We start from the raw sequence: 24454 nt of genomic DNA, 5'->3' as shown, positions 1-24454 counted from the left end.
TGTGAGACAGAAAAGAGAGAACAGAAAAAGAGAAAAAAAGCAAGACTAAGCTACATCTGTACCATCAGCCAACATTGCATTCTTGTGGTTCAGTTTTTTTCTGCACTATTAGATTGGAGAGGAAAAAAGAAAAGAAAGGAGTTTCACCATACAATTTGCTCAAATTGTTGCGTTAAACTTGGTCTAACTTCTTTGAGCACCATCAGATGTGGAGGTGGGGGTAGGGGAGGGAGAAATTAACAAGGTGTCAATGTATTTCTGGAAAAGGCACGTCATCAGATTACTGGTAATGTACTACCCTGAGTACCTGGTACCCATGGACAAAATTACTCTGATGTTGAATTTTAAAAACGTGACATTTTCTGTGTGATATTAAACATTTGTTAGAAAGGTCTTAGCCATGATTTCTCTGTAACATTGTTTCTCAGAGAACTGTGTATAAACATCGCATGAAGTGGAAACACCAAGTGGACATTGCAAGTATAAAACCAAATGCAGAAAAAATCCTTAATCATTCCTACAGAGAGTGGATTCTAAATCATCTAAAGATTTGTCACTAAACTGAGTAACTACATGTTTGTTCCTCAATATTCAAGCATATGTGTTTGTACTGTCAATGGACTGCATTGAATTGTCCCTATTTTTCACTAATTGAGAATGAGATGCATTGTGTGAAATAAAGTACTATCCTGTAATAACTTGAAATCTCTGGATGACATGGAGTTGTGTGTGATTGCATTCTCTGCATTCTTATAAAAATCCTGGTAATTATTCCAAATAACAGACAGTTAGCCCTGGAAAATTGATAACATCAAAATGGAGCATAAAGTTTGTTTGAATTTCTGGTACACAATGGACATTTAAACGCAAATCAAGCAAATTGATTTTATCATGTACATGAGTAACATCAAATTCTGCAACACGTGTAATTTTAAAAATGCTAACTTCAAAAATAATATACCTGTATGTGCCATATAATTAGACTTTTTTATAACTCTTTTGGCTCTCTTTTGTAATAAAATCATATTGTGCATCGATAAATCATTTTGACCTGACATATGAAATATAGCACTTAAAGGTTCCAGCTTCTATACTATTCACACTTTGTTCCAGGTTAGAACACACAGTAAGAAAATAAACGAAACAATCTAACAATATTCACATGAAATGCAGTTTATTTATCTGTCACTTTCACAAGGAAAAAAAGACCACAACATCATTCACATTGTAAAACCATTACTTTGCATATTTTGTCTCTTTCTCCTCTGTAGTAATGATACACATCTATATCATTCACAGTATGTACACAATCATAGTCTGATTAAAGGCTTAATGCCCAAAATATACAATTCCACACTTTCAATGTAATCTTCTGGTGACATCATCTCTTCACAAATTTGCATAGTTCATATTTCTCTCTTAGTTACCTGTATTATCAAATTTCAGATGATTTTTCTTTGTAACTTCCTAATATCACATGAGAAATTTACTTTCGCATAACATATACATATGAGACTTCTAAAAAGCAGGCATGTACATGTACTAGTACGCACAATAGTAACTGCATTGACGCAATGTATGCATCGTGACACAATACCAACTTGATATGACTATAAAATGCATGTACAGTCAACTCCAAGTATAAGTCGGTGGTACCTGTACTGTACATGTAAATACATTCATGCATATCATCGCTGGGGTGACAAGACCTTGTATCTGAAATTTTGGTGAAAATGACTAAGATTAATGGTGAGATAATCAGCTAAGTGATGTCCTGTCCAAATTCTAGCTGTTTTACCCCAAAAATTAAGCCACCATGGCATATCAAAGGAAAGGCCATCTCATTTGATATATAGTGCTTTGGCTACCATGTTTTTTGCTCTCCTGAACATTTGACATTTTGTAGATACGAGGTCTTGAAGCCCCAGTGACAATATGTCAAATAAATAATCAGCGAAGTCGATGATACAAAAAGTCCCAAGTTACATTCATAGCTAAAAGAGTGTTAATTCCTCTGTATATCCAAGAGTTGAATATCGCCAGCGTGGATGCATTTCTTCAGTGCCATCAAAAGCGACCTACATGAAGATGACATTACAACATAGTGTTGTAAACCATACACTGTAGATTGGTTCCATATCATTGTGTTATCGAACTATTATCAGTCCTCCTAACTTTCAGCATTACAGGAATGATGCCAGTATTCTGTTAATTTTGTCTCATTCCAGCTTTATTTTGTCGCTCTGCCCTGAATCTCATTCTGTCGTTCAGAGGTCATGTTCTCCACAGTGAAATGACTATTTGCAGCAAGCACACCTTTCTATTTGTGTATGTGAGTTTGTTTTTTTTCTAGAGATTGACACATTACTTGAGATATCAGTTTGATGCATACAATGTACGTGCACCTGTAATATTAAACCAATTTTGCCTGTATATTAAATACACAGAAAACGGAGTGTCTTCAATATAGTTCTGCACATACAAATTCTGAATACAATCACTAGTGTCAACCTCTCATGGACGTATCTCTGAACAAACACAAATATCAACTTAAATATATACAGAACAATATCTTTCTTCACATGTACAGTGTACTTCACGTTGGAAAAATTAACAAGGTCTGTCCTCATATTAACAGAACCGTCCAAGGGTCTGTAAGTCCTCAATTATAACACGCTGGACATGCTCTTTGAGAAAAGGTTCACAAACGCTCACTCGACACGGAAGCAACTCAATTTGCTCATGGAATTTTTGGTGCATAAACAGCTGCGACATATTTTAAGGCAACACTGTTTCCAAATGCCAGTGAGATAAATGCCGCAGAGCAAACCTGGGCCACTCAATTTGTAGATCTTTTCTCCAACATATCAAAATTCATGGCCGGGTGCTTTTGTAGACCCACGTAATGAAACATTTCATTAACCTGCTCCCTCCAATTAAGTTTCTCAGGCAGTTGCTGCTAAGCAAGTCTCCAGCAAGCTTTGTGGGTGTAAGGTGCTCTTTCATGAACAAAGCACCCATATAATTTGAATACATTACAGTAACAGTCTACTGCAAGACAGCCATCAAAATCGATGTGTAAATCTCACCATTAATGTCCATACTATGAACACCAAAAAAATTCAAGACCTAGTAGTGTGGGAATACCATGCAGTGGTTAGGCTGGCCCAACTGGGATATACAATGTATATTGTACTGTAAACTTCCATATTTTTTGCGCAATAAATTTTTTCGCACTGAGGGGCTCAAAAACATATTTGCGGATTCTTGAATTTGTGCTGCACTATTGTCAACCCATCAATGTGCAGAGAAAATTGTGAACTTACATTTCCGTGGGTTTTAGAATTCGGGCTAGCCGAAAGGAGTGCGAAATGCGCAGAATTATTGCAGCATGAAAATTTGTGCATTTACAGTATACGGGGGATCCCCACAGCAATTTTTTGTACAGCTTTATCAATGATCGCTACAGAATCTCGAGTCGAGTGCAACGTTACCGATAGGTGTATCCTGATCACTGCACACGTTCGCTAACAGACTATTCTATTCTAGCATGCCTGCACTAGTCATGGTTTTCTCATACATTGCATACCCCAGTAAGCAGCGCCGAATGAAGATTAAAGGGTGTGTAAAGTTTTGGTCAAGGTGAGGATTTAGCTTTTAACGTTTTGTGAGATATTCAGAAATCACTCTATGAGATGTCAAAGAGCATGCAATGCTAAGGGGTATCAAAAGTTTATTTGATGAAAATCGGTTTTGAAATGGCTGAGATATCCAAAAACAAGGTGAATCAAAGAGATCCCAATAAAGGTGTGGCCTGTTGCCTTTTATTGTTATCACTTTTTTGGGATATCTCAGCCATTTGAAAACCAATTTTCCTCAAATAAACGTTGTATCCTTCTTAAAATTACATGCTCTTTCATATTTCATGAGAGGCTTTTCATTATCTCACTTAGGAATGTTCAAAACATGAATCCACACCTCAACCAGTACTGTACAGTCCCTTTAATCCGATCAGAGCAACCTTTTTCTCCCCATGCTGCCAGGTCTTAAACATATTACTGATGTCTGTCTTTTGAGTATAAATCATGGCACATTTATAGCTACTGGAATGTTGTCAATAAAATTCTCCTGTCCAATGATAAACATCTTAACATTTTTCATAACACAAAAATGAACTATCCTTCACATTTACTTCATAAACTAAGATCAGTTCTATCTCGTCTAATAGTTTCGTGACCTAAAGTGTGACTACTTTATTTCTTTCTAAAACCAGTGTTCCAAAGATACCCACTATCTATCTAGAATATCACATATGTTTGTGGATTAAATAGAGTCAACATAACAAGGTAACAAGGTCTCACTTCAAGTTTTCACTTATTTCAAAATAAAAGAATGATCAGAAGTGAGACAGAGAGGGGTGCTTATTTCACTGCCTTGATATTAATTGCTATTGCACTTAAAACTGAGACTTAGGCCTACACAAACCACATATTGTACATTGACAGGGCGGATCCAGGAATTCTGTAAAGAGGGGGCACCTTTACAAAATTAAAGGGTGCGCACGCGCCCCTCCCCTCATTTTTCTTTTTATTTCTTTTGTTACAACAAAAAATAATGGGGGGGGGGGGGGGTGCGCTGACTGCCCTCCTCCTGGATCCGCCACTGCATTCAATCATTCAACTGTTATTGTTTCTACAAAACCCCTGTAGCTACTGTATATTTGAACTACAAATGTACAGTGTACTTGCTTTGTCCAAGGTCTGTGACTGGTTGAAGTTAAATGATGTTTAATTTTGCCTTCAATCTGCTTTAGTGACCTATATTTTGGGAATAAAATGGACTGTAGTGGATTTGCCCCCCAAAAACTGAAGTAAGTAATGTTGGAAACTACAATATTTGTAAGTCCTAATCAAGCTTCACAGAAATCTGCAGAAGGGACAATGCCTATAAGTTCTCTTTATGAACATGGAGTTCGGTCATGGATGTTTGTATTTATTATCAAACAATATAAGACTAACATATTTTAGGATATTGAAACTTTTCAGAATCTTTATGTTGCAATTATCAAATATAAATCCTTCTAAATGACAGAGATAATTGACATTTGTTTTGCAATACTTCTGTGTAAAAAAGATTCAGCTAACATGTTGGACATAACAGCCCTTCCTTCAAACCTACAGTGTCATACAGAATTCATCATACATTATGCAATGTTCGATGCATGTCAGGGAGTGGTTTTGACAAAAAGGGAACTTGTTCAGGCTACTTGTAAAAGAAATGCAGTGACTGCAATGCTAAGTTTTCATAGGCAAATAGTGGCAGCATTAACAATATGGTGTCCTATGTAGTGTACATACATGTATCCCAGTTTGTGTTTTCATTGTATATGGTTTTCAGCAAAGCATTTCAATACTTTTATTTCTTTTGTGCTTGTGGTTCAACAAACCTTTTGCAGTTCAACTATACACAAACTTCTGAGTCAATCACCAGCATTACATTACAATTTTTTTTTTTTTTTATACACTCTCATCACTGAAACTAAGCTGAATCTTCAAAAAACAAAACAAAACAAAACAAAACAAAACAAAAACAAAGAGATTCTTCCTCATCCTGACTTGTTTACTAAAATATCCTTACCAGGTCAGCCTCTTGTTTTTCACTCATCAGGTAATGTAATTTACACTAAAAAATCCAGCCTTTTGTTCCTTTTGTGCTTCTACAAACATTCCTTTTGTATCTGCACCTGTTCTTTTGTTACAAGTTACCTACACCTATTATAGTCTCATGTTTACCTTTCTACTTACACCTGTTCTTGTGATACCAGATCTCTACACCTCCTTTGTCTGGACACCTGCTAGCTACACCTGCTTGACACCTGTTACCCACACCTGTTTTATGTTTCATTGCATATTCATTATGCAAATAATTATGGGAGTCAGTCATCATAAAGGGGGAATGGGTACATGCTCACACAAAAGATTTGATTCACCTCATGAAACATGACACCCTGTGATGTGCTTTTGTGGTTTTGATTGTAGGGGAACATGGAATATATAATGATGGATTTGATTACAAAATGGACCAAGTGCCATCTTTTTTCCCCTTTTTTTTTTCAACATTTTCAAGCACACTGAAGTCCATCCTCAGAGAGAGAATGAAACTAAACCTTTCCAGTCACACCTCACTTTCATAAAAAACAAGGAATATTCTTGAAGCTATTATGAAAATATCTCACATTTTCTATTTACTTTGTTTGTATGTTTGTCTTATTTTTAAAGCAGCTGTAATCACAAATATCTTAAATTAATGAGAACGGAGTTAACTCCTTCATGCGATCAAACTCTTCAATTGTACATGCAGTTATCATTTCATGGCACCTGAACAGAAGAAAATGAATAAAAGTTTTACAAGGATCTCATCAATTTCTCACAGTCAAGTCAGGAGGTGGCTTTACCAATAAATGCAAATCTTATCAAAACTCTTCAATGCAAACAGCCATCTACCAGTCCACAGCAATCGGGAATGTTTAAAATGTAAAAAAAGACAGTTATTAACTTTGAAGCCTCATTACCATATCAAAATAGTGCAGTATAGTAGCCCCTGACAGTCATGGACAAATCATTGCCTGTATGTGGTCTGGGAAGCTGTCTGTTTTTGTTATCTGTTTTTCACAGCAGTGTTAAACCTGATCTCAACTCAACTCAAGAAAAGATTTGACATTAACCCTTTCTGTGCTACAGACTTTGGACAGTGTTTACAGCGCTGTGGGGTTAAATATGTGCCAATCGGCACTAAAAGCACACAAAGGCTCGAATTCACGAAGGTGGTACAAATGAAACCATGGTTTAAACCATGTACAAAAACCATGGAGCGCCAAGCATCGTATGGAATATATCGTTACGAAATAAGTCATTTCGTCGACGAAATGATTATTTTGTAACAAAATGAACATTTCATCCACGAAATGATAATTTCGTTAACGAAACGGTCATTTTATTCCGTGCGACACTTAGTGCTCCATGGTTTTTGTCCATGGTTTCATTTGTACCACCTTCATACCTCCCAAAAAACCTACCCCAACCCCACCATCTACTTCTTCCGGTTGTACTGGACTCGGAGGAATGCCGGCTGCGTCCTGTGACCTGTAAACCCCCCCTGGTGTATGACGACCTTAGGCCGGTCGTCCCCGCCCTCGGCGAGGTAGTATTGCTTGGCGGACTCCATCAGCTGGGGTGACTTCCGCCCCTTGGCCGACTTGTGGGACAGCTGATAGAAATGTAGAACAGTCAAGAAGCACAACTATGTTACACGTTATAGCAGAGAGGAGTTAATAGATGACTTCATTAAAGTGATTACCTCTTAACTTTAATTTTACACCAAACAATCCACACAAGTCCCACAGAGCAGCAATTTGTTTGGCACGTAATGAGTTAATAATCATCTAGCGAAGTCAACATTCAGTCATATAAATCAAGGAGGCTTCAAGTAGCTATCACGAAGGATTTGTGTACGACACATAGTTCCTAATTCACAGTTTTCATACACTATTGCAGGGCTCCACACTAAATTTTTTCTTTGGTGGCCCAATGGCGCCACCAAAATCATCAATTTCAAGTTTTTGGTGGCCCGAGAGAAAAATTTGGTGCCCCCCCCCCCCCCCAAAAAAAAAAATAAATAAAAACATTAAAAGTCCTGTTTTTTTTGGTTTTTTTTTTAACGAGTCACAGGCTCACAGCATGCATTTATGCATTTCCTGGGCAAAAAGTTACGAATTTATTGACATACTTTTTAATAAATTTTGGTGGCCCGAAGCGGGAAAACAAATTTGCCCTTTTTAAAAATTTGGTGGCCCAACTTTCATTTTTGGTGGCCCCGGGCCACCGGGCCACCATTAGTGTCGAGCCCTGACTACTGTCAGGATGTGAAAAGATATTCAAGTTTGCGGGAGGTCTTCAGCAGAATCAGGGAGACTTGAATGCTATGGTGACCTATCAAATCTTTTCGTCTGCTGAAGACAAAAAGGTGACAACTTTCTTATAGAAGTTTGATAGTCTCCACTTTGAAGGGATTAATAGACTAAGCTTAAATTAAACATATAACACATTCTATCCATAACTAGTGCCAAATTTCAAAGCATTTGCACCATCCTTTCAAAAGTTATTAGCATTGAAAGTGAAGAGAGGGTAAAGGATTTTTAAGAAATGAAAAGGAACCTCGAAGACACATCTAATCACACAATTCTACTAAAGAGTGTTCCAGAAAAACTGCTAAAAACACTATTTCTCATTTGTTTTATTATCTCAAACTTTAGAATTGTGTAGAAGAATTGCTCTTTCAACAAATATGAAAAACTTTTGAATAGGATGACTCATTTCACCTATTTTGAGTCCTCAGGTAAAATCAGGCTGTGTGACCTTTTGTTAATTATGTAATGCATGGTCACATACTTGTCTATTAAGTACAAAAAAAAATCAAGATATTGCATAAAGTTTGTGTGATATGAAAGAGTAGAGAATATTCCAAGCTTACTTTCATGACACTGTGAGTCTTTGGTCTCGGTACAGCAGCAGGTCTCCCAGGGGCCCCTCCGAACATGTGGTCCCCAACCGCAGCACTGCCTCCCCGGGCGGACAAGGGCCCTGGGCCATCGGTGGGCGAGCGAGGGGTGCTGCCCTGGAGGGTTCTCTCTAGGCTTCTATTCTGCAGGGCCAGCTTGGAGACCTGGAAGTACTGAGGGTCGTCGTCCGCTTCCACGCCGGCCGGAGGGTCCCCCTGTCGGGGATGCTGCCGGGGACTGGATTCCCCCCGCCTCTTGGAGGACAAGGGGCGAGCTGTGGCTGGTTTCTTGTCCACACCCCTTGCTCGGGGCGAGGGGACAGCTGTCATTGGTGTCATTCCAACGCCTGGGGGGACTGGATTGGTGCCTTCGTTGCCAGGTTCTGTGCCAGGTTCTAGGGTCACTTTGTACGGGTTGTCAGTCATCGATATGAACATGTCAACCTCATTTTGATCTCCGTTAGTAGGGCTGCTCAGTTCGTGGAGATCCTGAGCGCTGGCGTAGCCACTCCGCGCCCTTTCCTTTGGGATTGGTTTCCTCACCTGTAGAGACCCATCCACGCTCCTATGGATGGTGGAGCGATCCAGGAGTCGAGGGGACTTCTGCAGGGGGCTGGTGGAGTCCATCCTGGAACGAGACGTGGGCGAAGCCTGCTGCTGGTGGTAGAGGGCTTCAGGGACGTGGCTTGTTGATGGAAGAGGATGCGAAGCATGGAGAGGGTTTGCTGGATGCATCCTCTGGGAGGTATCAGTGGTACTGGAGGCAGCGGGTGGGGCAGAATATTGCAAGGGATTCAGCTGGTGTCGGGCATTTCCAGAATGTGATGGACTGGATGGAGAATGGGAAGGTGGGGGAACTTGATTGTCATGTTGGTGTCTAAGATCTTGGGCGTGGCCAGTTGATCGGACAGGAGTTAAGAAATTGCTACCGTGAATATCGACAGGGGCGGTTCTCCTGTCCCCACTGTTGCTGGCATTGATATTACTAGAGAGAGCCACAGCAGGTGATGCACTATCTCGGATGTCCAGGTCAGGGGTTATATGTTTGAACTCTGCTTTCACATCGGGACGCTTTGAAGGGAGGTTTCCTTTGGGTGAATCCACACCTGTTTTGGGGTTGGCCGTTGCATTACATGTAGCTTGCCCAATTGTTTCTTTCCCTAAGTTTGCTTTGCTACGGTCATTGCTGGTTTGGCTTTTTCCAACAGCTCCTGGACCACAATCAGTTGGATCAGAGATGTATTCCTGTTCAGCTTTATGCTGTCCGGTATTTGTGGTTTGAGCGGGGATGAATCCGTCGTCACTTGTTGAGGGTAACTCTTGGCTCTCACCATCCTCTGGGCTAGTACACGCACTGTTGTTACTATTGTTCTGGTTGATCGCCATCTGCCGGCTGACCGGGCGGAGCGTGCCCCGGTAGCTGCGCGGACTCTCCCCCGTCTGCGAAGCAGCCACTGCTGACTGGACCTTACGGCCATATTTGGCCTGGAGTCTCGCGGCTGATCCCAAGCTGGTGGGGCTCGGGTGCTGCTCTGGCTGCGAGGTGGGCGAGACGCAGGAAACCGCCGAGCCGTAGAAGTCCTGCGCCTTCTTAAAGTGGTGGGAGCTAGGAGTGAGGTTCTGCTTGACGTACATGGCTGGGTCGGAGATGGGCGTTGCCTCCGTTGTGCAGCTGTGGTTCTTAGCCTGGGGTGCCCCCTTGGGCCAGTTAAGGGTGCTTGAGGTGAAGGGAGTCTCACTAGAACTGGAACCAGTTTTCTGTTTTCAATAGTACATTAAGAGGAGATATGACAACATACCAGCACTGTTAATTTCAATTTAATCAATCATTGTATTCATGATCAGGTCTGAAGCAAATCTAAGAACTGACAGATCAATAACAGAAGCTTCCTAAAGAAAAACATATGCCCGATATACCATTTGCAATATTGTTCTGCAAGTACCAATATGTAAATAAACCTTGCAAATGACCATTAACTCTAGCATGGATGAATTCTAGCACCTTTCATGCAAGTGTGAAGAATTGGTGTCGGGGGTTACATAAAAAATAATAATGTAAGTACACTGTGAACAACAGTTACCATCAACAGCACTTCAACCATCATGACGACTCTCATGTCATGCAGTACTTTGAGCATTTGATAAAAATGGAAAATTATGGCACTATGGACATGTACATTGTGTACACCTCCAAATCTCATGTACATTATCATTATTTTTTATCATAACTGAATGTACAGCAGGCATTGAGACAAACAATGTACAAGTATATTATGCTCTAGGTCTCCAGCCTATAATCTTGAGATCATAACATAAAGACTTATCATACGGTACCTGGTTTGCTAGTGTCTGACCAGCCACGAGGCGGGATTCAGCTTTCTGGATTGTGGCGAGAGGTTGACAGGTACCACTGGACGATTGGCCTTCCCTGCACAATAGAGGGCGGAAGACTTTACAAAATTAACCCCACTTTTTCCTCTTTTTTTTTTTTTTTTTTTTTTTTTTTTGGGGGGTCCCTAACCTCAAAATTAGCTGATTACCAATGCTATAACCTCCCAGTTACCTGATTACCAATACTACCGAGAAATGTACAAGCTGAAAGGCAACATACACTGTACTATGTCTTTAATTGTATCAGTTAAGGTTGAAATTGATTTTTCTCTTATTACTCTTTTTCCCTCTCCTCTTTCGATCCTCTTTTGTGTAGATGTTTCCATGGGGAAGAATTTACATGTATGTCCTAAATGTGGACAGGTTGTAAAATACAAACATGAAGGAAATGATTTATTTTTCTCACTGACTCTCCTTCTTCTAATGCATGAAAGAAGTAAAGAACTGAAGAGTTTGTTTGCAAAAACCGATAAGTCCATATTTGCCAAATGGAGATATTTACGATTAAAGGTAAAGAAAAATAAAGAGAATAACAAGAAAATTTATGCTTCTTTTGACCATAACTTCAAAAATATACCTTTATATGTAGTGACCAATATATCATTTGAAAGGTATTGCTTTGTACTCTATGACAGAGACTATACTTCAAAATCTTCAAAAATGGACTTATCGGTTTTTGCAAACAAACTCTTCAACTAATCCATACAATGTACAACCCATGATAACTTGTAAACCAATCCATCGGCTGACCTGGGTAAAGTCATTGGGATTCTGCAGTAATGCAGCCATTTTAGTAAAACTCCTGAAGTCTAGGAAGGCCACTTTGCACTTGACAAACAATGTCTATCCATTTTGATACACCAGAATTCTCCAGTCCTTGCTTAATTGAGTGAAAAGAGATACCATCAGCACCTACACTTTGAGGAATGCAATGACTACCTATGATCAAATAATTTGTCAGTCCCTTAAACAACAGTAGACATGATTCAGGGAGACAGAACAGTAATAATACCCATGGAATGGAAGCATGGATTATACTAAACCCTCATTCCAAATATTTCAATATGTCACACATGCAAAGCATGCATATATACGACATGCTGCATACACATCAGATATGCTACCAGCCCCTCCTTTCTCAACCCCCCCCCCCCGAATACATTCTATGACAGAGTATTGAAGTCGTAGGTTAGAGCAAATCAAATTTGGTAAAAAACAGGTTAGGATTAAACATTGTTAGAAAAATTACAAGTTTATATCACGCATGTATCTAGATACATTATTTGCATACATGTATGGCAGGATATGATATCCAGTGTGACCACTTAAAATGTGAGTGGTCACTTTAACCCATTGAGGACGAAATGATTTTACTATGATATGCATTTCCCATTAGACATCAAGTATGTACACTTGTACTGTTGCAGGAGACATAGTCTTCAGTGGGTTAAAGGCATATTTACACTGTTAGCATTGGATCTTTAATTCAAATGGTAAGCAAAGCACTAAAACATGGCAAGAATAACACTAAAACAAAAAGGGAGAAAAAATCAAATGCAAAACAGGGCTAGCAAGACAAATGCATGTAGTAATTAGAAGTAGTAAGGATTAAAGCAAGCACTGTTACATAATCAGCTCTAGGATGAAGTGCAGGCATGATGCATTCAACATATATGAATCTTTAGTGCAATATACTATTTGGTGCACATTGTGAATTGGGATAATTTAGTTTAGAAAATACAGAAATCAATATCTAATAGCATGATCTCCATTCCAGATGTGCTCTTAAACGTCACGTAAATACATGCTGCCATTAAGTACACAACACAAATCTCTATTGCGATTTAAACTTTAAAGAGGACATCTTTTCCTTCTTTATCTGAATTTGCCATGAACTTAAATCAAGTACTAAAGATCAGTTTGAAGTTAATTTGACTAGAACTGGGAACCACTGATTGCTTGGCTATAACGGAGACACATTACACATTTTTTTTTTCTCTCTCACTTGATATATATGTGTAGAGAGAATATGGTACTATAGCATACGATCAACTTGTACAATGCTAGGGGACTTTGGCTGATGAAGTGCATGGGTAAACAAAAGGTTGATAAGCCAGTACTATTCATGCATTGCTATTAAGCATGCAGTGATAACAATTATCTAACTTGCTTGTACAACATTTGCGATTTATAAGTCATGCTACAAAAAAATAAACTGTGAGCACATCTTTGACAAACTACAACATGCCCTTTTCCTACTCATTCTTTCCTCCTATTCAAAAGACTTTAAAATCATCTATACAAATGTACTTCAGCAAAAAATTGATGCATTTTGTCTAGAAGCAGAGCTGAATGTAACAAAACAAAAGAATTTATAATCAGAAATAATTAAGACAGTTGTAAATATTAAGAACATCAAACTCTTTATTTGGGCAAACATGAATGTATTACAGGGTCACACTCCAAACATTGTCAGTAATTTCAAGAGAAAATAAAAGGGGCTGACCTAGTCAAATGTTAAAACCACAACAATAATTCAAACTGATTTTAAAAACAATCATCAAGGACTGTAATCAATCAATTTGGATTAATCTTTGACGAAGGACGCCATCACAGGTTATGGCAGCTCAGCCAATCACCAATCTGGAGGTGTTTACATTTTATCAATGTACAAGTTTCACATAAATATACATGCATATACCATGATCACAACCGGATTCAGTGTGTGAAGTAGTCATTTTTGTCACAGCTCTGTTATTTTATCAGAACCATATCATGGTTGTTTCAAGATGCCTAATTATGCACATTCAACAAAAATGTTGTTAGCTCTGATTGCATATGTGCGCAAACACACAATATTTCTATATTTTGTGATACGTCGGGGCAGTTTCACCTATACTTGTATACGGTACATGTACCTTTCATTAATTGTGCTCGAGCAGTAGCAAATGAATGTTAATGCAAGAGGTTGTATTTACATAAACAAACATTAACTTTATCTGGTTTCATAATGGAAACTGAGATTCTGAAAATACAATTAACAAAACAAACATTTAATCAAGGAAAAATATCAGACCAAAAAAATTTAACTTGCCATAATAGGTGGTATAACAGCCTAACATTCAAGAAACTATTCTATTCAATGTAGTTCACCAGATTCTGCATCAGTTTTCACCCATCTCTTCCCTACACTTTATTATCTTTCATTCGAAACTCAGCTTCCTCCACACGGGCAAGACTGCTCTCCATAAGATAAGGACATAACATAAACAAATTTCTGTTCCACTAAAAACGCAGTTGAGCCATCCTAAGTACAGCGCTCTGCCAGCTGAAATGAAGAAATGATTAAAGAACAGCAAAAAGTCATAATCTAATGCAGACAGGAGGTAAGTTGACATTCACCATCACCGATTCTAGTCCCTCTTCCCAACCAAAAACATCATGGCACCAGACAGCAATGGGAAAAAAATATTGAAGACGGTTCGAAAAGAAAAATGGAATGTGCATACCAGTATGTGAAGCAAACTTGTGATAAAAAAGAAAGAAAAAAGAAGCCAATTTCAAAGAAAACAGAGAGGAGAGAAAGGTATCATAAATCAATGCATAGACTATACCAAGAGCGACTGTAAACCGAAAACCAATTCAAAGAGCAAATGATATCGGACTCCTCAGAAGCATTCATAGGGACATTCCCTTCTTCAAGAATCCTTTTATACCAGGATCAGAGGAATTCTTTGGATTCAAGACATTCTAGAAATAGCTAGTCTTTAGTCAGGCCTAATGGCTTACAGTGTAGTTCCATTTTCCATTCTGCACAATGTACAGTGCAATTTTGTTACAATGACCACAGTTAAAACATGACAATTTCATCGCAATGAAGTGAAAAGTCAGGCTCCAATATCATCATCTACACATCTTCACATACTTCATTTTTCAAATTATACAAATAGGTCCCTCAATCACGTTTGGTATGGCAATCAATTAAATGTAGCAGTACATCGATTACCTAGTGTTAATTAACGGATCACGTGCAAATTATCCATTATTTTACGAGTAAGGTGGGCACTAGGTTGTCAATTCTCTTTAAATATAAAATGGGGTGTTTGGATTGTAAACTTAGATTACGATACATGTACATGCAACTGATATACACACTGTGTAGCACCTGATGATATATCTGAATACATGTACATCAAAATATGACAATGCCGTGTCAAATGCACTCATCACTGTATACAGTATTGCTTTTGTGTGTGTGTGTGTGTGTGTGTGTGTGTGTGTGGGTATATGAACATGACAAAAAAGTCCAATGCCTTGTTAGAAAAACAGGTATCACTGATAATACACAAAAGAAAAGGTAAAAGCATTATATATCATTTTCCATAACGACAGATTGAATCCCTTCTCTCTATGTTTGCCTGATGTTGGAATTCCTACAGTAGTGAGCTATGAATTAAAAAGCAGTTGAAATTGTTCCGTATGAAGAAAAGTACAAAGAAAAAGTAACAATAGGTGCATTCGCATTTTTAGAATTCTCACAGCATTAAATACCATGGTAATTTGTTGGCTCTGTTCTCACTCATGAAATACCTCAGAACAATCTGGTAACCATTGTGCAAGCGCACATCTCCAACGGGAAAGATACAAGGTGAGTCAGGTCATGAGATTTATACACCTCTGTATGATCTGTGGTATCTTGTGACACAATTTGAACTCAATCTTGCATGCATAGTCCATGCGTAGCCTGAATACCATCACATAAAGTACCACAGTATTTTGCAGGATTTATGGATTCACATTAGGAAGTACTATACGCATTACTGTGGTATTTCACCATCAATGTGGATGCTACTAATAATTTCTGTGCAAGGAGAGTGCAAAGAAAGAATAATCCCTTAACCCCCTCAGAACCACTGCCTCCGAATGCAATTGATAGTATTACATAATAGACTCACCTTTCATCATCATGTGGTTAATGACGGAAGATACTAATAATTACACTGTACCTCTTACATGCCAAAGAATCATATGGAATATACATGAACATGCACAAATCCAATATTACTGGGGCATGTTTAACCTTGAAATATCAACTCAATAAATGTCTAATGAAAGTGTAGAAATGAAAAACAAATCATTGGTGAAAAAAGAAACGCATTGCATAGTATACCTTTTTCATCTCAAATATAACTTCTGCACATATTATTTGTACAACTGTACATACACACACACAGATGCACACCTTATCTCTTTCTATCTTTTTCTGTTTGTCTGTTTGTCTGTCTGTCTGTCTGTCTCTGCCTTTCATTCAACATTCAATCTCAAACTTGAAGGTTGTCAATGAGGGTATTCAAAACACACCCACCCATGGTGGACATCAAAAAAGAGTTCCAGTTTAAACATGGGAGTTGGGGGGGGGGGGGGAAGGTGGTTAGTACAGCTCACCACCAAAACCTCACATACTAAAGGGGGGCGGGGGGACAATCACTCCGCAAATGACAGCCTCTTTATACCACCACCTGTTCTGGCTAATCCCCATTAATAGTAAGACACTCCTCAACACCTTGTCTCACTTTGAACTCTACTGACAAAGACCGTACAATGCACACTCTACAGAGAGCCGTCAAAAAATACTACAAAACCACCCACGAACCACCATGGAAACATGTACACTACAAGGTAGATCTCTACAGTAGCTTCATGACAAACTGTCATATACAAGTATGCTAAAAAAAAACCAACAACAAAAAAACACTAAAAATAGAGTTGGCTACAGCTATCCTGGGGCAATACATGTAGAAGACTAGGAAAATGGCCTGTCATTATATGCTTCTGTAAAGCTAGCAAAGTCTCTGCATTTATAATCTTATCAAAGGAAATTCAGTAATTTGTAATAATTTTAATTTGATATTGCCAAAATATCTTACGCACCTCTGTTAACTTTAACTTACGGAAGATTTATGCAAGGGTTTCGAAAGAAAGAGGGCTTCAAAAGCGAAAAGAAGAGAAAATGCACTATCACATGCTCATACGAAGGAACATGGAAACCAGCAAAAAGAAAGAGCAGCATAATTCTGTGAGGTAATTTATGCATATAAATGAATATTAGAATATCAAGAATATGGCATATTTTTCACCATGCATACTGAATGTATACATAGAAAGTGTACTGAACAATATGATTATTCACTGTTACTTTAGCAATGTATATCATTTTCCTTAAATTATTTGCATGGCCCAATAAAGTTTCACATGGATTATCTACAGATTTTTGGAATTTCAAATTTGTCATAGACTTGTTGGTTCTCTACGTATTTGTAGCTAAATATTATGATTACCACATTGAATTAATCGTTTTAGTCGAAATATAATATTCTTGTCAAACTCCATCTACCCAAATGTTGTGTGATACACTTTGTATATCAATTTTCATGAAATTGTAAAATACATGTACTTCGTCATTGGGATGTATTTCTTGTGGAAACACAGAACAACTCTTGATTATCATTTGAGGATTTTTACTTTATTTTCTCCATTTTTAAAACAGAAACATAATCTGACCGATTAAAGTAATGAGAAGCATGATTATGTTAATACTCAAGACAAGGTTCAATATAAACAGTATTCACACACGAGAATAGTATTGTCAGTAAGCTACAGTGTGTAAACCTTCCTTGTATATTCTGAGCAATTAAAAAATAAATATAAAAAAATACAATAATTTCTGTGTGTGTGTGTGTGTGTGTGTGTATGATGACACAGACTGACCTACGATACATATAGTAAGCAAGACCCTGAAGGATTTATTGAACCAATTCCGCCAAAATGTAAATAACTGAATATCCTGATGTTAGATGTCATATGAAGAAATACAGTTTGTATATACGCAATACATACATAAACACCTTTATACATTTCAAATAGATACTGTAACTGTTAATAAATAAATAAATGCATAAATAGAAAAAAAGATAGATAAATAACAGAAGAAATAAATTGATCAAGTGCACCACAAATTACATTTTACTGAACATAATTTCATGACGCCAAAAGTGCATCAATTTTGAAAACAGAAACACTATGAAATGCCAATGCACGCAGAACAAGCAAGGTGAAAAAACAGATAAATGCAAGTGCATGATACATGAATAATACATGCGTGTGGATGCAGCAAAATGAAAACAACCCAAAAAACAAACAGGGGGCAGGTGATCAGGTAAAAATGATTATTAGCTCAAGGACTTCAACCAACACAAAACATCACCAAATTTTGAAAAAAAAAAAAGTCTTTGCAGGTAATGACTGACCCTTGCTCTATTATGGAGCCTTGCGATTGACCGGCACCTTGACCGAGTGTCATGGGGGCGGCATTTGTGGTTCCCGTGACGATGGAGAGATGGAGGGGTATTCCTTGAGATGTCGCGACCTCTGACCTTGCTCCTTTTGGTGCATTTGTTCATTTTTTTTTAGTAGTCAAATTAAAGGAAACGATGTCAAAAGCAGATGAAAGCGATAGTGGCATTCTATAATTACACATATTCTAAAGGCTGGACTCATTTTCAATGTGTACACTGTCGATTACTTCTAATTCTTTCTTTCTTTTCTTTTTTTTGCTTCTTATTTCTATGTCCCAGGAATTAAAACACTCTGTCTATGAATAAAACTGAGCTGACGACTTACAGCAGAGCTGTAACTTGTCAGTTGTCAGACAAAAAAAGTGATAGTTCTCAGCAGAAGGCTAAACCTATCATAATATTGGGTACATTCACTGGTTAAGTCCCTTTCAACTTTCTTGGCAACTTCATTCAAATCTCGTAACTTTGAATTGAGCTAACTTTACAACTTGCAGACAGGTCTGACTGCAAAATAAACCTCTTTTATAACTCTAGCAATCACACTGTGGAGGTAATATTTTCTGGCACAGGATTTTTTCAATATTTTTTTTATTCATTAATATCTTTTCTATCTCTCTCTTCTTCTTTTTTTTTCCTGGTCAATTCCACACGTAAGGTTAATGCTGAATAAAAAACAGTGCATAAATGCTGCACAGCACAAATTTTGTATGCATAAGAATTCAAATTGAGACAATCACTTTCAGAGAGCTTTTTCTTCCGTGGGATTAACACATGTGCTTGTACATTGTGTATTCAGAATATGAATAACAAAAGACAGTGATCTTTTTTTCTGTGCTTGCAAGTTAATCGGACATCAATCCAACACATGTCGTAACAAACCAGCAGGAAATAGCAAAAAAAACAAAAAACAAAACAATTGAAAAAAAAAGGCCACGGCATGTTGACTGTAATGGGGGCACATGTGTATGATTGTGTGAACAGCAACTTGATAATTGGGAATCCTGTGTTGGTGAGAGTTGTGGTATGTAGGGACATAGTAAAATAGCTCCAATACACAACTGTGATCTTGCATCACTGGAAACTTCCAAAACCTTCTAAATCAAGCATTTTCTCGTGTGTGCTCTTTTTTTTTGGGGGGGGGGGGGGGGGAGAGGTAGGGGCATCAGAGGCTTTATTATATGTCTGTAAGTGTGTGTGTGTACAATATGCATGTGTGTATGTGTGTTATTGCAAATGACTTCAACACTTCTCAAAACAGTGAAATGCACACCAATATTTAAGTGTCACAGCACTTTCTCACTTATTATCCCCTTCAAACATAGCCACACGTTGAAAAGATCTCTGATGATTTCAAATTTAGTCAACTGACTTTCTATTCATGATGTAACACTGAGAAATTGATATTTCAAATGAAAAAAGAAAACAAAACAAATAAAAAAACAAGTGAAATCTGAAATACTCTGTGTGCTGAAGAAAAACTGTAAATCCAGATTTTTTTTTTTTATACAATGTGCACTAAAAACACAACTTGTGTTTATGATCGAGTTACTTTGAAAATTCATGGAAACACAAGCGAAAGCATCCAAACCGTATCTGTTTTGAGGCGAGAAATGAGCAATCTCATTTTCTCTGAAATATTTTCCCTTCAGATAGGATGTCACAACTCTCATCAAAGTTGCAGAATCAGACTGAGAGAGAGAAAAATTTCAACATTTCACTCGGGAGAATCTCTTGGTGCATCAAAGATCCCTATCTTTTACCTTCATTGTCATCTTCTGCAAGGGCATTACAATGAGCAAAAAAAAAAAAAAAAAAAAATGAAATAGTTATTGAAATTGATCATCAATCCTGAGCATAAGTCTGCCTTTAAGTTCCCATTTCTCTTCGAATAACAGAGCAATTATAAAACCAATTATTCAGCTAGCAATGTCCACTTTTGATACAGAAAGAAGCGAGTTGAAGTGGTCAACTTGTGTGCGATCGGTCGGTTTTGTCAGTTAGACTTCTGGCTGTGGCCAGATACAATGTAGGCAAAAACTGAAACTAAAGTAAACTGATGTTTTGCATATATATATTTTTTTTTGATGTGGACAAACTTTGTAATCTTCTGAAGATTGGAATTCCTTTGGCTAAAACTGAAACCAAATTCAAACTGATGTTTGGGGAGTTTAATTTCATTTTTCCTTCTCTCTCGATGTAGAAAAACTTTGTTATCTTCTGAAGATATGAAATCCTTTTGTGATTGTGGTCATCTTTCTGTGAAGGGATTAAGCCGTTCGATTCCACAGGAATGTTGCATCCTTACATACCTACATGGTTGAATAAAGGTTTCCTTTTTGGTCTATCCCCATCTCATTACTGTATAAAATTACACTACAGGTACAGGTACTGGAATGTCCATGAATTCTCATTTTTTTATTCTAAATCATTTCAACTGAAAAGAAAATGAAAGTATTCCATATATTTAATTCTATATTCCTACATTTGTGAAAGAGATTCTACCAAGCATGAGTTCATAACCAGACTTCACACTGCGATTTGAAGCCGCAGTACGTACATGCATATCCCTTGCTTTCTTAAACTTAATCCTGTAGTGTAAATTTTCAATAACTGATGATGTAAAAGGGACACGATCCTGGACGTTAAATCTATGACACACTCACTACACATGGGGCATTCTCTCAACTACACTTTGGCACATACACATACATACAGTTACCATCCCAACTACTTCATCTGCTTGTATAAGAATAATCTCGTGTTTTCAAGCTGAGGTGGAGTGATTAGTAGCCACTGCATGCCCCTATACAAACAACACATTAAGATCTTGGCAAGAATATGCTTTATCATACAAAATAAAACATTAATTTGGCAGACAAGCCATATGGTATCCCTTTGCATTTGTTAATATGTTACATTTGTCCATTTTCACCCTGTATGCAGGCTGATATCTAATTATTTTTATTGATATTATTATTATTATCATTATTTTTGATAGACATGTAAAATTCCATGCTGGCAATTCCACTCGATCAATGAAGCAAATACAAAAGGCTGCATTAATATTTTGTGCACATCATTTTTATTGATGTACATGTAACACTCAAAGTTTTCTGTTTTTTGAGAAAAGTCATCTCAGACAATGTTGGCTATCTTCACAAAGAAAACCCGCCCACTAGCCCCCCCCCCCCCCAAAAAAAAAAAAAAAAAAAAAAAAAGGAGGAAGAAAAACAAAAAGAGAACAGGAAAAAAAAAATTACATAGTCTCACAAATTATGTAAACTAAGCTAGGGACTATCAGTACCACTTGCTATCTCAAAGCACTGCAAAAGTTCAAAGACGACCGGAAATTTGCAAGTATCATCCAAATTCTACAGAAATTTCATACTCTTATGGAGAATGGGTTAATTTTTAAAACTTCTTTCTAAAAAAGTTTTAGACTTCATTTCTTGTTAGTTTTCATTCTTTTCATTTTACAAAGATTTCATGTGAAGCTATAAAAGTTGTCCTTACCTCTCCGGCTGATCAGCTCCTGATAGTTTGCTGGGGTTGTGGCCGTCCTCGACCGAGGTATGGCCCCCGAGGGCGCCCCGTCGGGAGAGGAGGAGGATAGATCGCTGTGCCGCCCAGGGACCTTCATGGGCTGTCGGGCCAGTTCCAGCGACCTGTTCCTGTCCAATGAAATAAAAAATGCAAGCATTTAAGAAGTTGTGGGGGATGGGTAACTTCTCAGGTCTCATACAAGCTTGAGAGTTGACACTGCTCTCCTTTTCAAAAACTATCCATGGATTGCATTACCTTTGTTTTTCTTTTGTCTTAAATCTTAAAGAATTATAGTTATTCATACAAAATTCTATGTATTGTGGGTGCACTGAAAAACATGTTTCATACTTAAGTGTACTATTGTAATAACAAATAGATTGTCAGAGCTCATGTTAGTATTGTTTTCTCAATTTCATTTCACATTTCTATGATATTCTATTTTTCCAGAAATTTGAAATAAAGAATGATCAGAGCAAAATAAAGGTATAATTTCCTGAACTGTTGTACATCGTAAGAGGAACCTGGACTTCTCCCAGCCCCTTGGATCTACACCTATACTGTATACACCATATATTTCGCGAGTCTAAATTTTCGCGAATCAAGAATTCCCGACGATATTGCGAGTGGTTAAATTTGCGATAGTGGCGTCCTGTACTGAAAGGAGAAATGTACACGCGTATGTCACATCCACATCGGGATCAGAGTCAATATTTTCGCGTGACTTTAATTTCGCAAACAGCACCTGACTCTCGAAAGTCACAAAAATTAAAACCTCGCGAAAATATTCAGCATATAGAGTTTTCTATGACTTGTCGGAAAATGTTTAGGGTTTTGTGAAGTATTTCATGAATATTTTCTGAACTCTGCCAGGAGTGCCATGTAAACACTTCCCAAAATTTGTTGAAACCATGCCAAATTTTACGACTGGAAACTTGTCTACACTACAGTGGTAAAAGTATAATCCCGACTGACTAAAAAATCAGGGACTGTTAACCATTTACGTGCCGAGTTACGTGCCGAGGCACTCGGTTTAACTTGCCAAGCTTTTTAATCAGCATTTTCAGCAATCTCTCCAAACTTGATCTAGTTGTAAAGTTAGCAAACCCACTCAGGTGTAGCAATGTGCCTCAGTCCAACAGGAAGGCCATGGTGACATACTTGGAATTAGGGTACTGTGTAATTTTGATTGTTTGACAATTACTCTCAGATATCTATGACAACAGGCGAAGTCAGACACAGTAAGGGTTCATCAAAGAATTTGTTTTACTCACGTATCCTGGACGGCGTAGTTGGTTGACGTCGGACAGCTCCCATTTCTCAGTATGAGTGCTTCAGATGACATGCCTCCAATGAGAAAAAGAAATATCCATACAAACACAAAACGATCCTCAATAACTATCTCTGAAGCTTCCTTCTCTTATTCTAGTTTCATGCCTTTTCCTTTATTTTTTTTCCAATTCATATTTTTTAGTTGTCTTGGGGAGTATGCCCATGCAAACAAAGTACACTTTGTTACACTTTCAGTGAGAAAGTCCTCACTGGATCCCCTCTCAATGTTACGAAAAAAAAAGAGGAAAAAGACAGACAAAATATTATTCTAGTGTTGACTCTCAGTTCAATCTGCCTCCAATTTTCATAATATGAATCAATATGCAAATGATGCACAGGTCTGAGTGTGTCATGTTTACTGCTGTAAACCAGCATGCTGCCAGTAAAAAATCAACATATGCATGTAGTTCTCGACCGATGAGATCACATGATTCTTGCTACCTATTCTATAACAGATATTGTTTTGTACTGAAGAATTTGGAAATGAAGATCTCACCCCGTTTGACATGGTCTGGGTGTGTTCGCTGTCTCCGGGTGTCTCCTCGCGCCTCGGCTACGCCGTCGGCAGGCGACACGATGGTCTTTGTCGGGCTGGCCAACTCGCGGCGCGACAGGCGCGACGGGGTGGCGTACCCGCTCTTCGGGCGTCCCGGGTGGCCGTGGGGTGCTGTGGTGGTGATGAGTTGCGATTGGTCGGCAGAGCGGCGGTCCCTGGCAGGGGCCGAGTGGTAGGTGGCGCTCTCCGCGGCACGGCGTGTGTCGATAGCTGTGTGGCTCCAATTGTATTTGTCATCTTCATAAAATTCAAAATGCACATCAGAAATTCATCTGTAAAGTGTACATTAACACTACAACTTCTATTGTAGTCCATAAGGCAATTTGAAATATACAATGTTGACAAAAAGGACATGGCCTAATGACTGTAATATTCTATCATATAATCATTGTTGCATCATAACAACAAAACTGTCAGGATTGGTGGAATACAGGGGACCTAAAAACCATGACAATTGCCTTGCTACCCGTGTATATCAGGGCCCTGTTTTATGAAGAGTTATAATCGCTTATATAGCTGATTTCAATCATATGAAATTGTAGTTTAGTTTAGTTTAGTTTAGTTTATTCTTTATCAAAAATCACTACCGTCACACAGACGGCCGGCCTAAAAAGACCTATGAGTGATACACATACATCAAACATTATAAGTAATACAGAATATATAAATGTATCATGTAAGACATACAGACAATAAAAAATAATTTAACATAACAAAAGAGAGA

The 24454-nt window shown here is 38.0% G+C and overlaps 1 protein-coding gene across 1 annotated transcript in view; it reads right to left on the bottom strand.

The window, feature by feature from the left end:
• Positions 1–7089: 7089 nt before the first annotated feature.
• Positions 7090–24454, bottom strand: part of LOC139734804 (uncharacterized) — a 185587-nt gene continuing 168222 nt past the window's right edge. Inside the window, exons 24-30 of the mRNA XM_071645589.1 lie at positions 23671–23967; positions 23117–23189; positions 21892–21973; positions 21816–21859; positions 10891–10984; positions 8530–10314; positions 7090–7266 (exon numbers count right to left, since the gene is read on the bottom strand). Of these exons, the coding sequence (XP_071501690.1) occupies positions 7090–7266; positions 8530–10314; positions 10891–10984; positions 21816–21859; positions 21892–21973; positions 23117–23189; positions 23671–23967 (2552 nt within the window). The remainder of the gene's footprint in view (positions 7267–8529; positions 10315–10890; positions 10985–21815; positions 21860–21891; positions 21974–23116; positions 23190–23670; positions 23968–24454) is intronic.

Source organism: Diadema antillarum, unplaced genomic scaffold (genome assembly GCF_040938485.1).
Source record: "Diadema antillarum isolate AM-2024a unplaced genomic scaffold, OU_Dant_1.0 seq00000547_RagTag, whole genome shotgun sequence".
Classification (NCBI taxonomy): domain Eukaryota; kingdom Metazoa; phylum Echinodermata; class Echinoidea; order Diadematoida; family Diadematidae; genus Diadema; species Diadema antillarum.
This window is presented reverse-complemented; position numbering and strand designations above follow the sequence as displayed.